The following is a 21,552-nucleotide window of genomic DNA, read 5'->3' on the forward strand; positions in this document are numbered from 1 at the left end:
TTGCGGATTGGATTGGATTGGATTTAAACTCTTATGCGGATCGGATTGGATCCAAAATATAAAATTCGCACTTATTAGTGCGGATTGGATGTTGTTTGACCAAAAAAATGCAGATTGGATCGGATGAACACCCATATTTTTACATGATTGTTGGGCTTTAACGTTACGGGTATGTCCGATTGGACTTTTGTATCTTTTCATATACCTAATTGGGCCTTCATGTTCTTCTCCATTTTTTCCCCCAAACAATTGTATGAGTGAGTTTTGAAGAGTAAAGGTGTGAGACAGTGAGAGTGAGTAGCATATATGTAATATTGAAGTTACAATTAAAATAGATATCTTCTAGTGGGATTATTTTGCTCATTTACCAAACCCACTAGAAGAGATCTATGCCGCTATTGAAAATTGTCTTTTTCCCAACATTTTTTTTTTCTTGTTGTTGCTAGCAAGTGTTTATTACATATTATGAACTTGTACATCCTTAAGATCACACTTTGTTCATACATATATATTGATATGATCCTTGATGAGACAATAATACACAGCAACAACTTACACCATAATTCATAGTAAATAAAACTGATCTAATTCGCTAAAGTGGTAGGCTCACAACTATCATGGACACAAGCCAAGACATCCTTATACTCCCTATAAATAGTGAAAGAGTCATAGACTTCACCATCACGGCTTTTCTTGTACTCAAATAGAAGTGAGGAGTGATTGAATGCAGTGAGTTTGACAAAGCCAAAGTCATGATCTCTGTACACACTCCAAACTGGGATGAGTGAGCTGTAGTCTGATAAACTCCTACCTCCCCCACCAACCACCACATGGATTGTTCCATTTTGAACCCCTGAATACTGAGATTTTTCTGTGTTTACACATTGGCTCTGCACCAGTACCACAAACATAATCAAGATTAATTAGTACTAATTAAGACTCAAATAATGTATGTACCATATTATACTCTTCTTCTTCTGGAACTTTATTGTAAAATTTCTAAAAGAATCAAATTTCATTCACAACAATTTATGAGGAAAAAAGAAACCATGATGAGAAACTAGGATACCATTCTTAAGACTCTTTTAACATTTCTATTTACCATTTGTTTTTCATTGTATATTAGTGTGTAATCAACTCCTAAGATGCCCCTTGTTGTGGACATTGTCTCACATAGAATAAATAGTAGAAAATTGAACTATAAGAACATGGACTACTCCACTCATTGTAAATTGATTTTAAAATGGAATCACATGATTCTCAACATGGTATCAGAGACATATACAGATAGTGACCACCATGTCCACCCCATGATTCTCAACACCCCCTCAACATAATATTTAAGTTAGGTAACTTAACATCTCTATTCTAAATGTGCATACCTGGTAAATTGGGCAAATCCTTTCATAGTTATGAACATGTCCAAAGAAGGCAATGTCCACTCTGTACTTCTGCCAAAGCTTTTGGAGATCATCCTTTCCTTCGGGTTCCGAAAATGTGCCTTCTCCACCATACCAAGAGTTAGAGGAATATCCAAGTACACGATGAGCCGCAAAGATCAACCAAGGCTGTTTGCGTCTATCTGCTGATGCAAGGCATTTCTCAATCCACTCATACTGTTCTGAGCCTTTCCTCCAGTCATGTTCAGTGTCAGCTATGCAAAACTTGAACATCCCATAATCCGCCGAGTACCTAAGAAACAAAACAACACAACACAAACAAATCTACTTTGTTCAAACTAGCATATACATAACAATCTCAGTCTTAGATTGACTAAGCATGTCCTTAGATTAAATAATGAATTTTATTGGATGGAAAAATACCCCTCCACCTTTTGTTGAAAAGACTTACCAAAACTTAGCTCTATTTTCAGCTGGAACATAGTACATTGTCTCAGCTACAACACCACATTCCCCTCCTGAATCCAAAGGTGTGAAGAAGGAACCCGAATCGGGCCAATCTCGTTCATGATTACCACTGCAAAGAACCAAACCAAAAAGATTCAACAACCAAATCAATATGCATTTTTGGTTGTAATAATTACAATAAATAAACCAAACCAACCTTGCAACCATATAAGGCTTAGTTGATGCAATAGGCTCAACTTGTTCAGTAAATTGGTCCCATTCAGCAAGGTATCCATCTGCATAGGCCATATCTCCAATGTGGAAAACTATGTCATAGTTTTTCAAGTCTCTGACAAGTTGATCAGTGGTGTTAAGTGAACCAGGCTCAATTGAGTACTCATTAGAACCATCACGCTCTGCCTGAAAACACATTATGAAAAAGAAAAAAAAACACACCTCAGCATAAGACATTGACATTATCAATATGGCTCAAAATCTCTATTTACTACCTTTCCCATGTCACCAAATACAATAATTCTCTGTAAAGAGTCTTGTCCAGGATATGGGGAGCCTTTAAATGAAAAGGTCTTCTTGCTCCATATATATGTTCCATTAAATAAACGATGACCCAATCTATATGTGTACCTGCATTGGTATAAAACTACTGTTAATATATTGCTATGGAAAAAGCTTAAAATTCTGTTGAGAAAAGCTTACTCAGAATTTGGCCACAAGTCTTTGAGGAAACTTGTGTGTGTAAAACCAGGATCACGCCACCCAACAGTTCTTGCAGGTTCACCTAAAATATAATCATAATCACATAATCAAAATCATAATGAAAGAACTCAAAAGCTGATATTAGTATATATATTACTTACCACACATGCTGCTCCTATCATATGTCAAAGTCCCAGCTGGGGATCTCACTTTGGATTCTCCCTTAAGACCCCACTCAACAAATGGAACAGCCTCGTCTATGTTGTATCCACTTGTCCAAGTTACTGTCATCTAATTAATATTACCAAAAAACACAAAATTAGACAAAAAAAGACATGGCTAGATTTATAGTTTAGAAGGAAAATTTGAAGTTTACTTACTTCATCCCAAGCCTTCCCAAGAGCAAGACGTGGATAGAGAGGTGCTTTTGGATTGGCAAATGAAATATGGTTTGAAATTGCCACCAGTTTTGGCTGTAGAACCAATAACATATATTATGTTTGTGTAAATTTTAGTGTTATAAATATTAACATAACATAACATAATGGCAAAAGAAAAACACAAACATTTGAAACACCGCCTGAAAACAGAGCAAAAGAAAAGTCTGCCCGCTGATTTATGAGCCGGAATTTCAAAGAAGATTTCCCAGTATTTGCATAATTTGGGTTGGAATTATTAGCGTACTTGAACTGAAAAATATAATAATTCAAAGTTAATTTATTTAAAAAAGGAAACTTTAAAATTTAGATAGAAAATTTAGTGTAAATTAATTAAGAGATCACCTTGATTGGGGCAGTACACATGTAAGGTTTTCCGATTTTCCAATTATCTGGGTCGATGGGTGGACAAGTTGATGAGCTGCATGTATACGTGTTGTGTATATATATTAATACAGTATATAATATATAAGTGGCTTAATATATAGTAAGCTTCATATTCCTTTTTCAACACTATAAATTGGTGAAATGATTAGTATAGATAATATATCATATATGTATAGTTATTAATATATATGTATATATGTGTAGTTACTTGAAATTTGCAGGGGAGAAAACTCCAACCCAATCTCCGGAAGATGGTTCAGGGTGTTCTAACTCCACTGTTACCCATTGGGTATCTTCACCCTGTGTCAACGACATAAATCATTGTAATAATCAGATTATTGCATTTGCATAATTTATTGTCGTTTGCTTAGAAAATCTTGTTTTTTCTGCTTAAGCTGATGTCGTTTAATCATACGCTATTGTTTCAATTAGACGCTTTGCTAATGACTTTGGTGTCCAATTTTTGAATTTTGGTTGGTACAGGAAAAGATGCGAAAAACATACAAAACGACATGAAGTGTGAGAAACGACAGTAATTTTGAAAACACGACAAAAACGTGTAAGACAATAATTTAAAACGACATAAAGACAATGTAATAAATGATAACAGCTTACAAACGACAAGATCGGAAATGACATGTCAAAGTCGAAGGTTTATTACTATTTCACTATTTTTTTTTTGAAAAAAAAAAAAAAAAGAACTATTTTACATTGATTATATTTTCTATCCTCATTACAAGAAATCTCCAGCTTTTTTGGTTATATCTTTTACAACTTTCTATTAAGGTTTATTTTGAAGCATATATAATTATAAAATTTGAGTCAAATATAATATTAATTTATTTTTTAATTATATTTTATATAAAATTTACACCATTCATAGTACTGTATTTTTAATTTGTAATGGTCAATCCAATTCATTTTTGTATATAATATAATTGTTTATTAACTGAGTGGGGGAGTGGGTGTGAGTGGAGTAATTATTTAACAAAAATTTATATAATAGATTAAAAAAAAATTTAAAAAAATTTTAAAAAAAATTACAAAATTTTATTTTTACATTTTGAATTTTTTTATTTATAAAAATATTTTTTTCAATAAAACTAATAAAATTGTTCCTTTCAAAATAAAAATAAAACTGTTTGTTTTGTATTATAGTTGTCATGAAATTATTTTTCTAATTATTTTTTATTATTATATAATTTATTTATAGTTGCTGTGAGATTGATTTATCGTTGTTTTCTAACTTTTCGTTAAAAAAAAATATATTTTTATAAATAAAAAATTTTGAGTCGTAAAAATAAATTAAACATAAAAAAATATATTTTTAAAAATTCCCACTTATTTAAACTATTTTTTTGTTTTATCTTTTCAATTAAAAAAATAAAATTAATTTCAAATAACATATTTTTTATGGAAATTTCAGATGACATTTTTTTTTTTGAAGAGTTCAGACAGATGACATATTTGGTAAAACTACTTTTATATTTTATTTTTAAGATTTTTTTTTTTTTTTTGAAATCCTAAAAATTAAAAATTTTGAACATAATCTCCACCCAATAACATATGTCGAGCATTTCATTTTTCTTTCCAATTTTTTAATAACTTAGTTCATTGTACTTTATAACATTATCTTTGTAAATTTTATGAAAATTTAATTAATTTACTGTCTCACAAATATATTTGAATTTTTTTAAATACACATGGTATTATTGCAAAATATCGAAAAACTTTGCTATTAATGTTAAAATTTACAAAAATAATATTATAGTTATAATAAATATCGTCATAAAAAATAATTGAAAAAAAATTAGAAAAGGGGTTTATTAACTTTGTTGTTAATATAAATGTTAAAAATTGGTGAAAATAGTCGTTTTGTGTAAAAATTTCACAAAAAAAAAAAAAAAACTCTCATAAATGTGATTTTGAGAAAAAAAAAATTGAAATATAAGATTTGATGGTAGGACTCCTTTCAATATTCATTTTATTTTTTTTTTCTCCTCACTTAAATTAAAAACAAAAACTAATAAAATACTTTCAAAATTTCTTCAAACAACTTTTTAATCATAATCTTGTGCATTTGTTTTAGGCTAATTAACAATTTTTTTTCCCGAACTTTGACATGTATTAAATCATGCCCCTGAACTTTTTTGGCCGTTAAAAATTCCCCATGAACTATTAAGATTGTTAAATTTAAGAATTTTTGTCTAATTTTAGTAAAAAAATTCTAACATGGATGAAAATTCAAGGGGCATTATTTAGTACATATCAAAGTTAGGAGGGCACAATTTTGTAGATATCAAAGTCTGTGGAGTATGGTTTAGTACATAAACAATTACTGAAACAGTAAAATTAAATGAAATTAGACAAAAGTCCTTAAATCTAACAATCTCAATAGTTCAGGAGGAATTTTTAACAGCCAAAAAAGTTGAGTGGGTATGATTTCGTATATGTCAAAGTTCGAAAGAAAAAATTGCTAATTAACCTTTGTTTTATCACTTTTTTTCACCTTATTTTCTCTCTCCTCACCTTAAAAAATTACCACATTTTTATTCTTTTTCAAATATCAAAAAACAAAACTATTTTTTTCAATTTCTATTTTAAAATTTATTTATAAGCCTTTGTTATTTTCGGTTTTTTTAGCTTTGTTATTACCTTCTATTTTCTAATTATTACTCCTTTTCCAGAAAAGAAAAAAAAGAAAAAAAAAATCTAATAACTAGTAACATGAAATATTTTTTAGATTAAATTAGACTTTTATATATTAAAAAAATATTCGTGCTAAAGTTCACCATCTTTGTAATTGTAACATAATGAAAATCTAATGTGATTTATGGTGTAAATTAAAAATTTAGAAAGAGAATATTTTGGGAATAAAACCCATTTTTGATAATAAACATACATTCTAAAAGAATTACAGTTGTAGAATCTATAAAACGACAAGATTAATATTTTAATATATTTTAAAAAGATAATATTGTTTAATCTTTTCTTCGATCTCTAATATATCATATTTTATGAATAATAAATTAATAATTATCAGTCAATAATGCTACAAGTAAAACGCCATATAAGAAAGAAAGCAACCTACTAACAAATAATAATAAGTTATAAAATAAACAATTATACCAATAATGCATATAATAAAAAAAATGCATCATTGAAATTAAATATCTCACTCTCCTTCACAAAAAAAAATTAATATACATATATATTTCACTATCTCTGAAAAATAATATGTATTAAATATTAAGTGAGGACCACATTATAAATTATTATTGTGTCATTATATATAAAAAGCGTGCATAGTTAGAGTGTGTCAAAATGATTATTCCATATGAGATATAACGATTAATATGAATAGTTTTTTTTTTCTTTTCAGTGTATTTATAGGATAATAAAATTAAATAATAAAGGTCATAATTAAAGTAGCATATTTACTTATGGTTTGGTTGGTAAATATGGTAAAAATTAATGAATAAAAGAGATATAATAGCACGTGAGTGGTCACGTGGGGGGTACCTTCAAGCCAAGAAGAGCTGGTTTAGCTTCTATAGAGGCAGAGATATGAAGAGCAAACTGGGTTTTGTGTATGGCTATTACGGATAATGGGTGCTTATAATCATCATCTCCATATGATCCACACACACTTATCCCCAAAAACAACACAAAATATAATACTGAATAAACCCTCACACCATCTCTTATTTTTCCTACAAATTCACTCTTTTCCATTTTTATAGAGAGAAAAGGAGAAAAATAGATGAAAATGGAGGAAGAGAGAGACAGTCAATTCATTATTTTGCTTGATAGAGTAATACCATATGGAGTGTCTATATATAGAAGTGTTAATGTGCTTGGTAGATAGAAGTATATTTAGCACGTGGACGTATATATCAAAATAAATATAAGTAGGGCATATATGTGTACGGCTGTAATAATTTTTTTTTTCATAAATATCATTTTAGATTTTGTGTTTTGTAAAAGGTATTAATTGAACATTCTCTTTTGTTAAATGACAAAATAGACCATCTGTTTTGTTAAATGTTAAAAATAAAATTCTGAGCTCAATTTTCAATAATTTATTTTTTTAATATTATCAATTTTAACACAATTTCTAACACGAACAGATACAGAAAATGTAATTAGTTTTGTCATAACATCTTTAGATCGAATTATTATTAAGTTTTATTTTGACAAAAAAAATCAGTTCAGAGTCCTATTTGTACAATTTTAGAAAATACATGGTCAATTTTGTCATTTAACAAAACAGATGGTCAAATTGGTAAGTTTTACAAAATACAGGATCCAAAATGGTATTTATCCTTATTTTTTTTTTAGTAATTTGTTTTATAAATACTTAAGTTTAATTTCGGTTGCATATAAATATTTAAATTTTTAATTTTTAAAAATAATATACATAAGTTATATTTCTAGAATTTCAATTTATAGTGGTTAAGTGTCAAATTAATGGCTAAGACTACGAGTCAATTTTTAATTGGTCCAAGTTATTAAATTTAGTTTTAGTTAAAAATTAATTTAAATATATTAATAAGAAAATAATACATAGATAATAGCTTAACATTTAACGATCGAATATCTACAGAAATTTTAGAAATATAACTTGAGTATTATTATCGTCAAAATTAAACTTAATTATTTATCTGCAACCGAGAGTTAAATTTAAATATTTACGTCGTAAATTATTCTTTTTTTAAAAAATTTTACACAAAATGCTTATAGTGACACATTTTTTTATCTTTTAAATAACTTATAAAAACAACATAGTTGAAACGTTCTATCAAAACATCTATCTATATTTTTATTAAAAAAAAATAAAAACCCCAATTTCTCCGTAAAAATACTTAAAAAATTGTGTTCTCATACGTGTATAAGTATGAATAATGACATTGAGAAAAAATTGGAAGAAAAGGAAAAATCTAAGGGGTTGATTAGTTTGTTATTAAGAAATTAATGGTTTTTTTTTTTAAAAAAAAAAAAAAAAGTAATTTGGAAGCAAAAATTTAAATTTTATATGTGAAATAATGTGATTAGTTGTAGTGTGATTTGATGGTTTTGAATTTTAAAAAATTAAATTTGTGATTAGTTAGGAATTTCAAAAAAAAAAAAACAAAAATAAAATAATTGGAAAAAAAATCCGATTCCATGATTTGAAACATAAAAAATAGTGTTTTTATTTTTCAATCTAAAATTCAAAATAATACCCAGATTTTGTTTTTGAAAATATTTAACTAAATCAAGAATTTTTATGTAGACCCACCTTTTGAGTTTATAAAAATTAACATAAAATTGTTTTCAAATCTTAAATCATAAGAGGAGTCACTCACAATTTTTCTGGTTTTGTTTTTATTGTTTTTAAAATTGTTTAAAATAATGATAATATAAAACATACTTTGAAGTTTTCAAAAAATAAAAAATATTTGTTTGATGTAATTTTCTAAAACAGAAATTATTTATTTATTCTTTCTTTTTTTCTTAGAAAATAAACTTCAATAAAAAAATTAATAAATATATTCATAAAAAAGAAATGCATTTTAAAAGTTTTTTCAATAATAATGAGATAAAGTAATTTGAAAAAAAAATGATGAAATTAAATTCTAACAAATAACTTTTTGGTGTTCTCAAAATTTTATATTTTTTGTAATTTTTTTTTTTTTAAAAAAAAAAATTCTTCTGAAAATATTGTCAAACACTTATAATTGTATTATTAAAAATAATTTTTAGTTGTTAAAAATAAAAATTATTTTTTAATTATAGTGCCAAAACACCATCTAAATAATTTGTCAAAATAAATGTTTGCCTTCTTTTTTGTTAAATGTTGTACATTAATATAAATTTACTAACCTAAATTTAAATAAGAACACAAAATGTTTCTAAATAAAATAATATAAAAAAAAAAATCAATATTAATTGTTATACATAAAGATCAAATGTGAGGTACCATGCACCATATGCATTAAAATTTAGAATTATATAAAGTTACTTTTGAGAAAAAAGAAAAAAATGAAACTGCATTATATGTATTAAAATTAAAATGTTATAAGATATTGATATAAAATCATGGTGCTCATTGAATTAATCCTAATTATTTTATTAGAAATAAAGTAACTATATGTAGGATGTTTGTCTATTTATAGAGATCAAAATATAAGGTACATAGAATAGAACATTACAATTATAATAAATAATAAAAACAAGTTTTTTTTTTATAATATTTGGCACAATACTCGAAGAATTCACGTGACATGTACGATTTTTTTTTTATTTTGGTCGGATCCCACACAACACAAGGAGTAATTATTTAATGAATACTTTGTCATATAAATATTTAAATTTAATTTTTAATAGTAATAATATTTAAATTATATTTTTATAACTAGTTGTTAAATATAAAGTAAATTAGCACGTGTCAATTTCGAATTAGTCAAAGTCATGAATTTTTAATTTTTTAGAAAAGAAAAATTTATATATACTAATAAAAAAAATAACACGTGAATAATGACTTAACATTTAACGGTATTAAATATAAGTATTTATCTACAATTGAGAATTAAGGTTAAATATTTATGCCGCAAATTTCTCTTATTTAATTTGTTTTGTGTAATGAAATACTAAAAATTATCTCTCATTGTAGAGGGGACTCGGTGTTACTATAGGGATGTGCTTTCCTTTTCCTAGCTCTTTCATTGTTGAGAACCATAATAGGAGACTTAGGGAACTTTTCTCGTAAGAAGTTAGCAGCAGTCCTTTGTTTTTGCCCTGCTTGTTTTGGACTTTCGGGCAGTCTTTTTTGTGTTTTGGAGAGTTCCTTGAAGTTATTCTATCTTATTTGTTTACTTATTTTTTGAATTTTAGTTTAGTTAGTTTTTTTGGTGTTGGTCTTTGGATTTTTTTGGAATTTATTCCTTTAAATGTTTCTGTGTGAGTCTTGAGTTTTTTGCTCCTTTCACCATCAGTGTGTAGTTAGCTGTTATTTATGTCATCTCCTAATAAGTTTGTGTTATTCTTCTACCGAACTTGTAAGGTTTTAGTCTTTTTTTTAACTTTGAATAAAGTTCTGTTTTCTTCAAAAAAATAAAAATAAAAAATAAATAATAATAATAAAATAAATTAATTAATTAAATTAAATATCTCATTATAAGATAATAACTTATTATGTTTGGTACGGTGAGTGAGGACATTTTTTAGGCTAACATATATCCCATATATTGTTTTAGCTTTTATCAAATTGTAAATGTTTGGTAAGATTGTTTTATAGGCAGGATCTCTTTGACTTTGATAACGGCTTTGCTTCTTCTTCTTTATTAAATTACTATTAATTTATTACAAATAAAACTAAAATATTAATTTTAAATAAAAATTTATATTATAAATTACTATATTAAATTTACATTTCAAATCATTCCAAAAGTAGGAATATTTTTTTTTTTTGAGTGAAAATACTCCAAAAGTAGGAATATAATAAAATAGTCAATCAAATTTGATTGCACAATTTAATTTAATTCAATCTGCAAAGTGTGGATATTTACACTTGTGCATATTAGATTAAACTAGATTCGAAAATTTAAAATTTTGACAAATTGGATGTTAATTAACGTATAAAAGTAACCTATCAAATTCAATTCACATATATTTGTATAAATTTTAAAAAATTATATATATAATTAACATTTTAATATAAAAATGTATATTTTATTCTTATATATAATTTTTTTTCTACATATAATTTAAAATAAATTAAATATTTCTATGTACAATTTTTTTCTTTAAATTCGTTATTTTTTATTTTATTTATTTTAATTTATTGTTGGAGACATAAAACAACAATAATTTATTTTATTTATTGTTAGTTATGTAAAAAAAATATTTTTTTAATAATTATTAAATAATTTAATATTGAAAAGCAATCAATTTAAAAAAATCGATCTAATCTGTACTTTTGCAGATTTGATTGGATTAAAACTCTTGTACGGATTGGATTGAATTCAAAATATAAAATATGTATTTAATGTTAATGAGATGCACTATAAATAAAATATTACATATTGAATTAAATAAAACCATGTCCAAAAAATTAAAAAAGAAAAAAAAATGTTATTGGTGCTCTAGTCTCTAGACAATTTGTTTTGCATATTATCTTAATATAAGAGATCTCTAACTAATAAGGCATGATTAAAATATTGTATATAGTTCAAAATTTGGCATCATTACACTCTAGAGGTTATAATGGGTTAAGGCGGCTTTGATAAAAGTTTTGCTAATTAAGAATGTACAATATAATATCTTTGTAAAGAAGTAATAAAACAAATAAAATAAAGAGATTTTTTTAGTTGTATACCATACAAGATATATAACAATACATGTTACTAATATTACATTAGTATATATAATCATATAACTCAATTTTAAAATAATTCTTATGTAATCAATACCATTAATAAAGAAACATTCCTTTTCTAATTATATACATGAATTGCAAAGTTTTCCTTTTAGTTTTAGTATTAATATTAAGTGAAGTGATATTATTTAGGAGCTCTCATCTATTTTTTCTATTTTATTATTTTTTATAATTATATCAATTTTTGTTATTATTTTATTATTTAATCACTTAATTAATGATAAATGAAATTTTCACCCCCCAAACTAGGTTGCTTGTAGAGATTTTCCCCCTAAATTATATTTTGTAAAAAAAAGCTCTGAACTATGAAGAAAATTACAAATTTACCACTTCATTTGCATTTCATTTATTTTTGCAACAATTTTAATGTAAGACTAATTTATGAGTAATCTACTATAATTCGAGTGTCCAAGCAAAAATAATTACATAGATGATACTCTAGCTATAAAATTTGGAATTGTGTATCCGTATATTTAGAGTTAATTTGAATGTTTAAAGCTATTATACTTGATTTCAATTACAGTAGAACCTCTATCCAAGAATACACTTATGACCAAGTAAATTATATTCTAATTGGGAAGTTGTAATTAAATAGAGTTACACTAGAAGAAAAAAAATTAAAAAACCAAAAAATATCAATGTAACAATAATAACAATAAATAATTATTAATACTATATCATAATAGAAATATTTTAGAGTAAATATAATTTCATACATGTATTATAATTTAAATAAAATTATTAATTTTACATAAATAAATTTACAAAATACATGTATATATTTTATTAAGATGTAATTATTCTTATATAGCGGTATACTTTGTTAATACGGGACTTAGAAAATGTATAACTAGAGGTTATTCTTATTTATAACTGGCTCAAATCGGGACTTGATTTTCTTATAATAAATTAGAGGTTATTCTTGGATAGACTATTCTTAAATAGAGGTTTTACTATATTTTAAATTAGTTAAATAAATCCTTATAGTGTAACTTATCTAAAAAAAATTAATGAAATGCAACTGAATTAATAATTACAATAATTTAGATAGAATGCTTTACAAAATAAATATGAGGGAAATTTTTAGAAAAAAATTCTTATATGTTTCATTTTAAATTTTATATAAATTGTTTGGTGGGAGAAATCCCTATAATGTTTATTTTGTTGCACTCAAACTCTTATGTAAATTATTTGGTGAAAAAAAATTCTTATATAGTTCATCTTTAGCGGTAAAAATCTCAACTATTACAAATTTGATGCAACAGTAGTACTTAAGCTGGTAATAATAAATGGGCTAACATTGTAACAAAATAATAATATAGTGATTGTTTTTCGCTAAAGATGAACTGCATAGAAATTCGTGTCGCTAAAAAATTTACATAAGTGACTAAGTCATTTTGCCGAAAAGTGAAAATATGAAGTTGTGAATTTTACTTGTCTAAATCATATCTCTCATTTACTATGAAAAACTAGACGAACGTTTGAGACAGGCTCAGAATCGAATAAGTAAAACCCAGTGCATTAAGTCATACGTAAACCTGGTCGCTGGGTGCTCTTTCTGGAGCTTCAAGTATGTCGTTTTGATACTTTCAAGGTTCTTGAAATCGAACACAAGGTCTCCTATCCCATTTTTGACCATTCCAAAGAGAATTCTTAGAGCGTAATTTGCATTTAAATGATCGAAACCAGCAGACCACGTTGATTGTCAACCTAGGCGCTAGGCTCAACTTTCAAGCCCTCGAAATTCCCGTTTTCTCCTCGAGTTTACTTACTTGTATCTTTGTTATTTCTAATGGCGGAAGAAATGCCCAGAATATTTTTTGGAAATATGATTAGAAACAGCCTAAGTTGAAAAAATGTCAACTTGGGAGCTGGGTCCAGTTTCAGGCCACTAGACAACTATGTTTGATTCGCAAAAATACGTGTATCTTAATCTTTGACAAAAACAAAGAATATGCCCAAAAGACTTCTTGAGAAAACACTTTGGAAATGACCCAATTTGACAAAATTTCAACCTGAGCGTTGGGCCCAGCACCAGGTGTGAACCTGGGCGCTAGATCCTCATTCTGGCCTCCAGATTAATCTGTTTCTTCCTTGAAAGCACTTGTTTTCTCATTTTTGACGAAGATGAAGAAAATGATCAGGATTGTTCTTCAGTTTGATGCTTGGAAGTGCCCCAGGTTAACAAAATATCAACTTGGGCGATGGGTGCCTAGGGAACTTGGTGCTCTGAGTGCTCAAAAACAAAAGTGCTCTGAATCTGATTCTAATACCTCAAATATGCTCATGATATGTCTAATTCATATCCCAATACAAAAATTTAACCATTTGCACTAAGACGATCCCAAAAACCAAAACACTAGTTGGGTTGTCAACTTGGGTGCTAGGTGAAACCATATGCGCCCGTGTTGACTTTCAAAGTGTTGTTTCATGTATTTTCAGCTCTTGGGCCTTGGACTTGGATGCTTCATGTCTTCATGGTATAGAATACTAATAGATAGTGAGTTAAAAATAACTTGACAGGATCCAAACACCCATTTCAGAGTTCCCAAAGTCAACCTAGGGGCATGGCTAGGCCTTCCCAGGTCGACTGCTATGACTCAGAATATCTCAATTTCGGGATGTTTTCTTTCTTGCCATGTGTAAAATATTGATGTCCATGTCACCAAGGTCAATTTCCAGGTTAACATTTACCCCCAAGTCAACTTTACACTTGTGAGAGGTTGACTTGATAACGTGAACTACGCCTGTTTCTCTCGAAACTATTAGCTGGGCATCAATTTTGGCAATCTTGAGCATTTTTTTTCCTGTTTCAAACATTCATAATAGGATTAGGATTTCAAATCCCATTCCCCTTAAGGATAAAGAATTCAAAATTTTTGAGTTAAGGAATAGAGGAAAACAATTATTATTTTTCATGTATCTTTTATCTTTCCCTTTAAAACTCAAAATTTTTATGAATCCTAATGATATTAAGATTAAGTAAATTTCCAAGTTTTATATTCCTAGTTCCTTTAGTATAGGCAATTCAAAATTCTAAGTGTAAAAGGAGAAGAGAAGATATGATAATCTTTTACTTGTCATTTATCTTTTCTTTTTGAACTTTGAATTTGCTTGAATCCTAATTGCATTAGGAGTTGAAGTGTCTTTTAAATTTTGAATTCATATTCCTCTTCTAATGAGGAATTCAAAATTTCAAGTAGAAAAGGAGAAGAGAAAAGATAATTATCTTTTACTTATTTTTGATCTTTTCTTTTTAAATTAAAAATTTAAAAGACTCCTTATTACTTTTGGAATAAGGGACTTGGACCACCATAAATAAAGGGAGATCTTCATTCAATTCTCCCCACTTCCTTTATTGCTCCACACACATGTGGCTTCCTGAGAGCTTTGAGTGTTTTAACTTCATTAGTTCTTTGAGTATTCTTGAGATCTTTAGGTAAAAAAGTTTTTTCAAAATTTTGTTCTCTTTTCTCTTGTTGAGTTTGGTTACAGGATTCTAGAACTAATTGGATATCCTTAAACTCCATTGATAAGACCTTCAAAAATCAAAAATATAATTTTATGTGAGCCGTTTGAGCTGAAATCTCCTTTTCCTACAAGTTGCAGTCACCTTGACTTTGTCTTAACAAGGTTGAAAGGAATTGATCTGAGTTGCGATTCAGTTGTTCTTAGTTGAAATAAGTTGAACTTCAAAGCTGCCATGCCTTGTATGAAGAGAACTCGAAGAATGCCTAATGAATGTGACCCACACGTGGCTCAGTTCATTAGGGCTAAGCTGACAATGCCCAGTGCCAAAAATTTAGACAAGGCGCGTGGTGGAAAAGTGATAGCAACCAAACTCCTTAAGGCTGCCATTGAGAGTGATGATCTGGGAGATCGAGCTTTCAAGTTAAGACTTCTCGTCTTTAGTACTATCTCTGAACATCAAATTGAGTTGATCAAAAATGACTATTTTATTCCTCAAATTGTCGTTCAAAAACCTCGAACTGGATGTCCCAACAGTTCCAAGAATCTGTGTTGTAGCGCTTGTCCCTACCCAATAAATCCAAATAGCTAAGAGTTTTGTCAACCTTCTTCATCTTCTATCGTGTAAGAAATTAGTTTGTCCTTACTCCTCACAAGATCAACTCCCTATATGATCTGAAGATAAGTCCTATTCGAAAAGACAGATTTTGTCACTTCCATTAGTTCACTCTGTACATTGAGAATGTGACCAAGAGTAATTGTGGCCTCTACCATCAAGAATACTTTTATACCTCAGTTCTCCCTTCAAGGCACATTCCCTTTCAGAAGGATGGCCCTTTCAAGAGATATGTTAATTGACATGAAGAGGAGAGTAAATGCAATGTTTATTGACATTAAAGTAGTAGAGAAAGATGGGAGGACTTTGTTTCTTTGTTTACCACTGACATCCCCATAAAGTTGGTTTGTTCCAAGCCTCCGCATGGCATTGCCCAAAGATGTTTCACTAATATCTTTGAGGTAATAATCTATAATGTCCTCGCTTCAAGCCTCCATTGGGCCCTTACACTCACGAAATGATGGCTCTTATACACGAGTAAGTCACTTTGGTTGCTTCATGGAATGATGACTGACCCTACAAACCAACACGAGTGTTTCCAGCGTGCTTTGTCCTCACTCGCTTCCTCGGAAAACTTCACAAGAGGTCACCCATCTTGAAACTACTCCAGGTCAAGCACGCTTAACCGTGGAGTTCTTTCGTGATGGGCTACCGAAAAATAAGATGCACCTTGTTGATATAGGTAGTATCAATCAATCCATTTAAGCCTTCTTCAACTGTGTAGTCCAATACCTACACATTCTCAGAATCATCACACTTGACCTTCCCTAGACAATTGCAACAGTCAGTAGTCCCGTGATTCGTAAGAGGAAATACCGGGTAAGCTGTGCAATCCCTCACAGCCTGGGGGACCCACTTCGAGTAAGTTTTAGCTTAAATTCGTAACTCCCTTGAGGACGAAATTTGGACTTGATACCTTTAGAATTGCGATTAGGGTATGAGACATGACTTGATAGAGCATTAAAATAGCTTCAAAACGCAAGTTAAATCGCATGAATCAAATCAATATTGAGTGAATTATGACTGTTTTACTAAATGTTACTCTAATAGCAGGGCCCAGATTGACATCACCTGACATATGATGGCAACTTGGACGTTGGGCCAAGGGAAAAACATGTTGAGGGTGTATTTTTTAAGGCTTAAGTGATATTTTAACATCGCTTAGCTAGTTTTGTGTTTTGGTGAAGCCATTCACCAGTTCTCAAAGATGTTACTATTTCATGGAATCAAGAGACTCGAAACTACCTGATTTACGTCAGTCACTCTGCTGGAAAAGTGAAAATATGAAGTTGTGAATTTAGCTTGTCTGAGTTCATAGCTCTCGTTTACTATGAAAAACTAGATGAACGCTTGAGAAATAATTGTAATCGGATAAGCAAAACCCAGTGGCATAGGTCATACGTCAACTTGGGCGCTCGGTGCTCTTTTTGGAGCTTCCAGTATGTCCTTTAGGGTTCTTGAAATTGAGGGCGAGATCTCCTACCCTGTTTTTGACCATGCCAGAGAGAATGCTCGAAGTAGAATTTTCATTTCAATGGTCGAAACCAGCGCACCAGTTTGGTTGTTAACTTAGGCGCTAGGCTCAACTTTTAGGCCCTCAAGATTCTCATTTTCTCCCTGAGTTTACTTTTATCTTTGTTATATCTAATTACAAAAAAAGTGTTCGGAACACTTTTTCAAAAATATGATTGGAAACAGCCCAGGTTGACAAAATATCAACCTGGGCGCTAGGCCCAGCACTAGGTGTCAATCTGGGCGCTAGACCCAGCACCAGGTGTCAACCTGGGCGCTGAGTTCAGTTTCAGGCCACCAGAAGACTCTATTTGATTCCTGGAAACACTGGTATCTTAATCTTTGACAAAAACGAAGAATATTCCTGGAAGACTTCTTGGCAAAACTCTTTGGAAATGGCCCAAGTTGATAAAATGTCAACCTGGGTGCTAGGCTCAGCACCAAGTGTCAACCTGGGGGTTGGGTCCTCATTCTGACCTCTTAATTGCTCTGTTTCTTCTCTAAAAGTACATGTCTCCTCATTTTTTATGCTTGGATGTGTCCTAGGTTTACAAAATGTTAACTTAAGCACTGGGTGCTTAGGACACCTAGTGCTCCGAGTGGTCGAATATGAAAGTGCTCTGATATGATTCTGATGCCTGAAATATGTTCGTGACATGTCTAATTCATGTCCTAGTACAAAGTTTTGACCCATCTGGACTATGACAGTCGCAGAAACTGGAACCTTAGTTGGGTTGTCAACTTGGGCACTGGGTGAAACCCTAGGCGCCTGTGTTGACTTTTGAGGTGTTGTTTTGTCCATTTTCAACTCTCTAGCATTGGACTTGGATGCTTCATGTCTTCATGGTACAAAATAGTGAAATATAGTGAGTTGGAAACAACTTGGTGGGATCCAAACAACCACTCCAGAGTTCTCAAAGTCAACTTGGGCGCAGGGCTAGGAACCTCTCCCAAGTTGACTGCTATGACTCATGATTTCTCAACTCAAGGATGTTTCTCTCTTGCCACGTGTCAAACATTCATGTCCATGTCACCGTGGTCAGTTTCTGGGTTAACACCTAATAATAATAAGAAAACTTTACATATTAGACCAAAAATTAGATAAAAAAATTACAAAAATACATCAACATGGAAAAAATTATTTTTACGCTTTGAATTTTTTATTTACAAAAATATCTCTTTAGTAAAAATAATAAACTGTTTTTTGTTGTTTTATAGTTTATTTGTAGTTGTATTATAGTTGTTATGAGGTTGTTTTCTGGTTATTTCAGTTGTCGTTTAGTTGATTATTTGATATTTTTTAGTTTTCTTATTTTTTTACTGAATAAAATGTATTTTTTTAATTTTAAAATTTTATAAGTATATTTTTATAAATAAAAACTTTAATCCATAAAATTGTAAATTAAATATATATAAAAAAAGTAGTTTTTTCAAAAATTTTATAATAATAATAATAATGGGCTATACTTTGTGGTCCTTAGTAAAGTTACCTAAAACATAGAGAATTTATTGTAAGATAAATAAATAAGACATCCTCATTGTTTAGGTAACACATTGATAATATGTGCCTAACACTACTTAGAGGTGTTGTTCTGTGATTAGTTAAATATATTCTCTAAAAGTTATTATCTTAAATTAAATGGGAGGTGATACTCAATTATACCAATAGCGATATAATATTGAAGAGAGTACTAAGTATACTGATATATATGTAAAAGCATCTCCAATTTAAATGAGTAATGCAAATGTAAAATATAGCTCACTTTGTTAAAACTCTACTCCAATAGTGTGTCAAATTGTGATACAAATATGTCACATCATAACAAAAAGTGATCTAAATTCAAATCACAACATAGCATGATGTAAAATTTTATTATTAATTTTAGTTAACAAGTTTTTTTACATTAAATGACTTGTATAATTATTATTAAATTTTATATTTATCTTCAAATTATTAGTATTATTTTATATATTTTTTTAATAAGTTATTAATTAGATAGGGAAATTTGAATTTCCATTCTTAATAAACTCATAAATTGGTCCCCTAAACTAATACTATGCATAATTTGTAAAATGGGATAACTTTTTCCTAAACCCCAAAATACCCCTCCCATTTTTCCCAACCGTCCCTCTCTCTTCCTCTTTTTCCAAAAAATTGACTGACCATCGGGCTGGCCCCATCGGACGGGCATCGGGCCCGATTTTCAAAACCTAGAATTAAGCCAAACTGGTGTACAATCGGGCACACCATCGGACGAGCATCGGGCACCCCATCGACGGGCATCAGACCCACATCGGACCCGATTTTTAAAACCCAGAAATAAGCCAAACTGGTGTACCATCGGACGGGCATCAGGCACACCATCGGACCCGACCTTCAAAACCCAGAAATGAGCTAAATTCCATGCCGGTTGATTCTTCAGTCGGTCGGTACGTCGATCGGGGCAGCGTGGACGGTTGGGGCGGTTAGCTGTGGGTGATGCGGGTTGAGGGTTTGGACGGTTGGGACGGTTTGGGTGGGGAATGTTGGGTTTTATGCCCTAAATAAAACTCATTTCATATAATCAGATTTACTTATTAATAAAGATCAGAAATAACATTTTATGTTGCATGGTTCACATGATTTATTTCATGATTATATGTATATAATGTATGAATTCTTTTTAAGTCCAGAACATATGGGTTGGTTAAAGATTATAGTGTTGTCAGCACAGTGGAATATAATCTTAATCATATGTTCAAAAGTTTATTCCCTGATTTGTCAGAACATTGGATTTAGACTGACATGGTATAATCAGCGATAGGTATTCTTACACATTGGAAAAGTGTTATGTCATTTCCAGGACATTGGCAAAGTTTACCAGTATCGGATGTATGGAGTATACATCGGAAGGGACCGATATTGAACTTTGATTAGATATGTTAAAATTTACCGTAATATCTATTCAATTCAATATCACCTGTTGATCCTAGATCACATGATCGTAATCTTGATATGGTTAGGTTCAATCTCAAGAGTGTTATTCGTGTTCTTTGATTTGTTAGTTAAGCCTTCTTCTGAGTCAAGGTAATACGTACATTTTGGGAACACGGTAGTGCAATTGAGTGGGAGCGCTAACATAAATATGGAATCTATAGCTTCTATTTGGCAAATAGAAGTAAAGGATGATTTCCTTCGAGCTTAACCAAACGAAGATAAATGGTGGAGATCTTATTTCACTTAGGTGAAATATCATTTATACAGGGTTAAGTGTTTTAAGGGTAAAATACATTGTAGGGTGTTACGGTAATTTGATCCCTTTACAGTGTAAATCATCTATATAGAGGATCATTGATCACATTAGGGTTATAACAATGGATAACTAATGACGTGTCTATATCGTGGAACATATAGAGCGTTCTATATGACTGAGAGTGCAATTCCAAGTTCTAAGTGTGGATTCAATGAGGAATTAATAAGTTAGGGAATTTACTTGGTAAATTCGGTTCGACTTATTGGAAGCTCGGTTATATAGACCCATGGTCCCCATACTAGTTGAGACCATACTGCTTGTAAGACTCAGTTAATTGATTTTAATTAATCAATTATAATTCTAAAAGTTAGACTATGTCTACTTTATGAATTCTCACAGTTTAAGGATGAAATCGTAAAGAAAAGGGTTTCTAGGTTTAATTATTAATTAAGAGACTTTGCATGTCTAATTAATAATTATTTTAAATGACAATATTATTTAATAATCTATTTTAGTTATTAAATAATTAGTTTTGGCATTTAAATGATTAGAATTGGAAAAATGGTATTTTTGGAGAAATAGAAATAAAATTGAGGAAATTGCAAAATTCCATGTGAGGCCCATATACCCTATGACCGGCCACCTCTTTGTGATTTTCCCAATTATTAGTTTCATTTTTAATTGCCATGTAATTGCTAATCAAAGCCTAGCAATAATAGGAAAGTGGTGGATCACACTAAATAAGGCAGTTAATCAATTACACAGTAAAAGAGGAAACTGTTTATTTGGAAAGTTGTGCTCTCCCTTCTCCCTATATAAAGCAACCTTTGTTCTCTTCTCTTGTATGCTTAAAGCCACGAAATTAAGAGAGAAAATTTCAAAATGCTTGTGAGATGAGTAGTGCCCACACACATCA

General features: G+C 29.7%; 1 protein-coding gene across 2 annotated transcripts in view; it reads right to left on the reverse strand.

Moving 5' to 3' along the window:
• Positions 1 to 410: 410 nt before the first annotated feature.
• The window catches only part of LOC115709616 (probable inactive purple acid phosphatase 27), a 71,411-nt gene continuing 50,269 nt past the window's right edge, over positions 411 to 21,552 (reverse strand). Inside the window, exons 2-13 of one of the 2 annotated variants that reach the window (XM_061111225.1) lie at positions 6,911 to 7,221; positions 3,597 to 3,688; positions 3,347 to 3,422; positions 3,131 to 3,253; positions 2,945 to 3,037; positions 2,726 to 2,855; positions 2,565 to 2,646; positions 2,357 to 2,492; positions 2,065 to 2,267; positions 1,852 to 1,977; positions 1,383 to 1,692; positions 411 to 890 (exon numbers count right to left, since the gene is read on the reverse strand). In XM_061111225.1, coding sequence (XP_060967208.1) covers positions 585 to 890; positions 1,383 to 1,692; positions 1,852 to 1,977; positions 2,065 to 2,267; positions 2,357 to 2,492; positions 2,565 to 2,646; positions 2,726 to 2,855; positions 2,945 to 3,037; positions 3,131 to 3,253; positions 3,347 to 3,422; positions 3,597 to 3,688; positions 6,911 to 7,123 — 1,890 coding nt within the window. In that variant the 5' untranslated portion in view covers positions 7,124 to 7,221 and the 3' untranslated portion in view covers positions 411 to 584. Of the gene's footprint in view, positions 891 to 1,382; positions 1,693 to 1,851; positions 1,978 to 2,064; positions 2,268 to 2,356; positions 2,493 to 2,564; positions 2,647 to 2,725; positions 2,856 to 2,944; positions 3,038 to 3,130; positions 3,254 to 3,346; positions 3,423 to 3,596; positions 3,689 to 6,910; positions 7,240 to 21,552 lie in introns of those variants that run through there. The other variant, XM_030637755.2, reaches the window with a different exon arrangement.

This window comes from Cannabis sativa, chromosome 3 (assembly GCF_029168945.1).
Source record: "Cannabis sativa cultivar Pink pepper isolate KNU-18-1 chromosome 3, ASM2916894v1, whole genome shotgun sequence".
NCBI lineage: Eukaryota > Viridiplantae > Streptophyta > Magnoliopsida > Rosales > Cannabaceae > Cannabis > Cannabis sativa.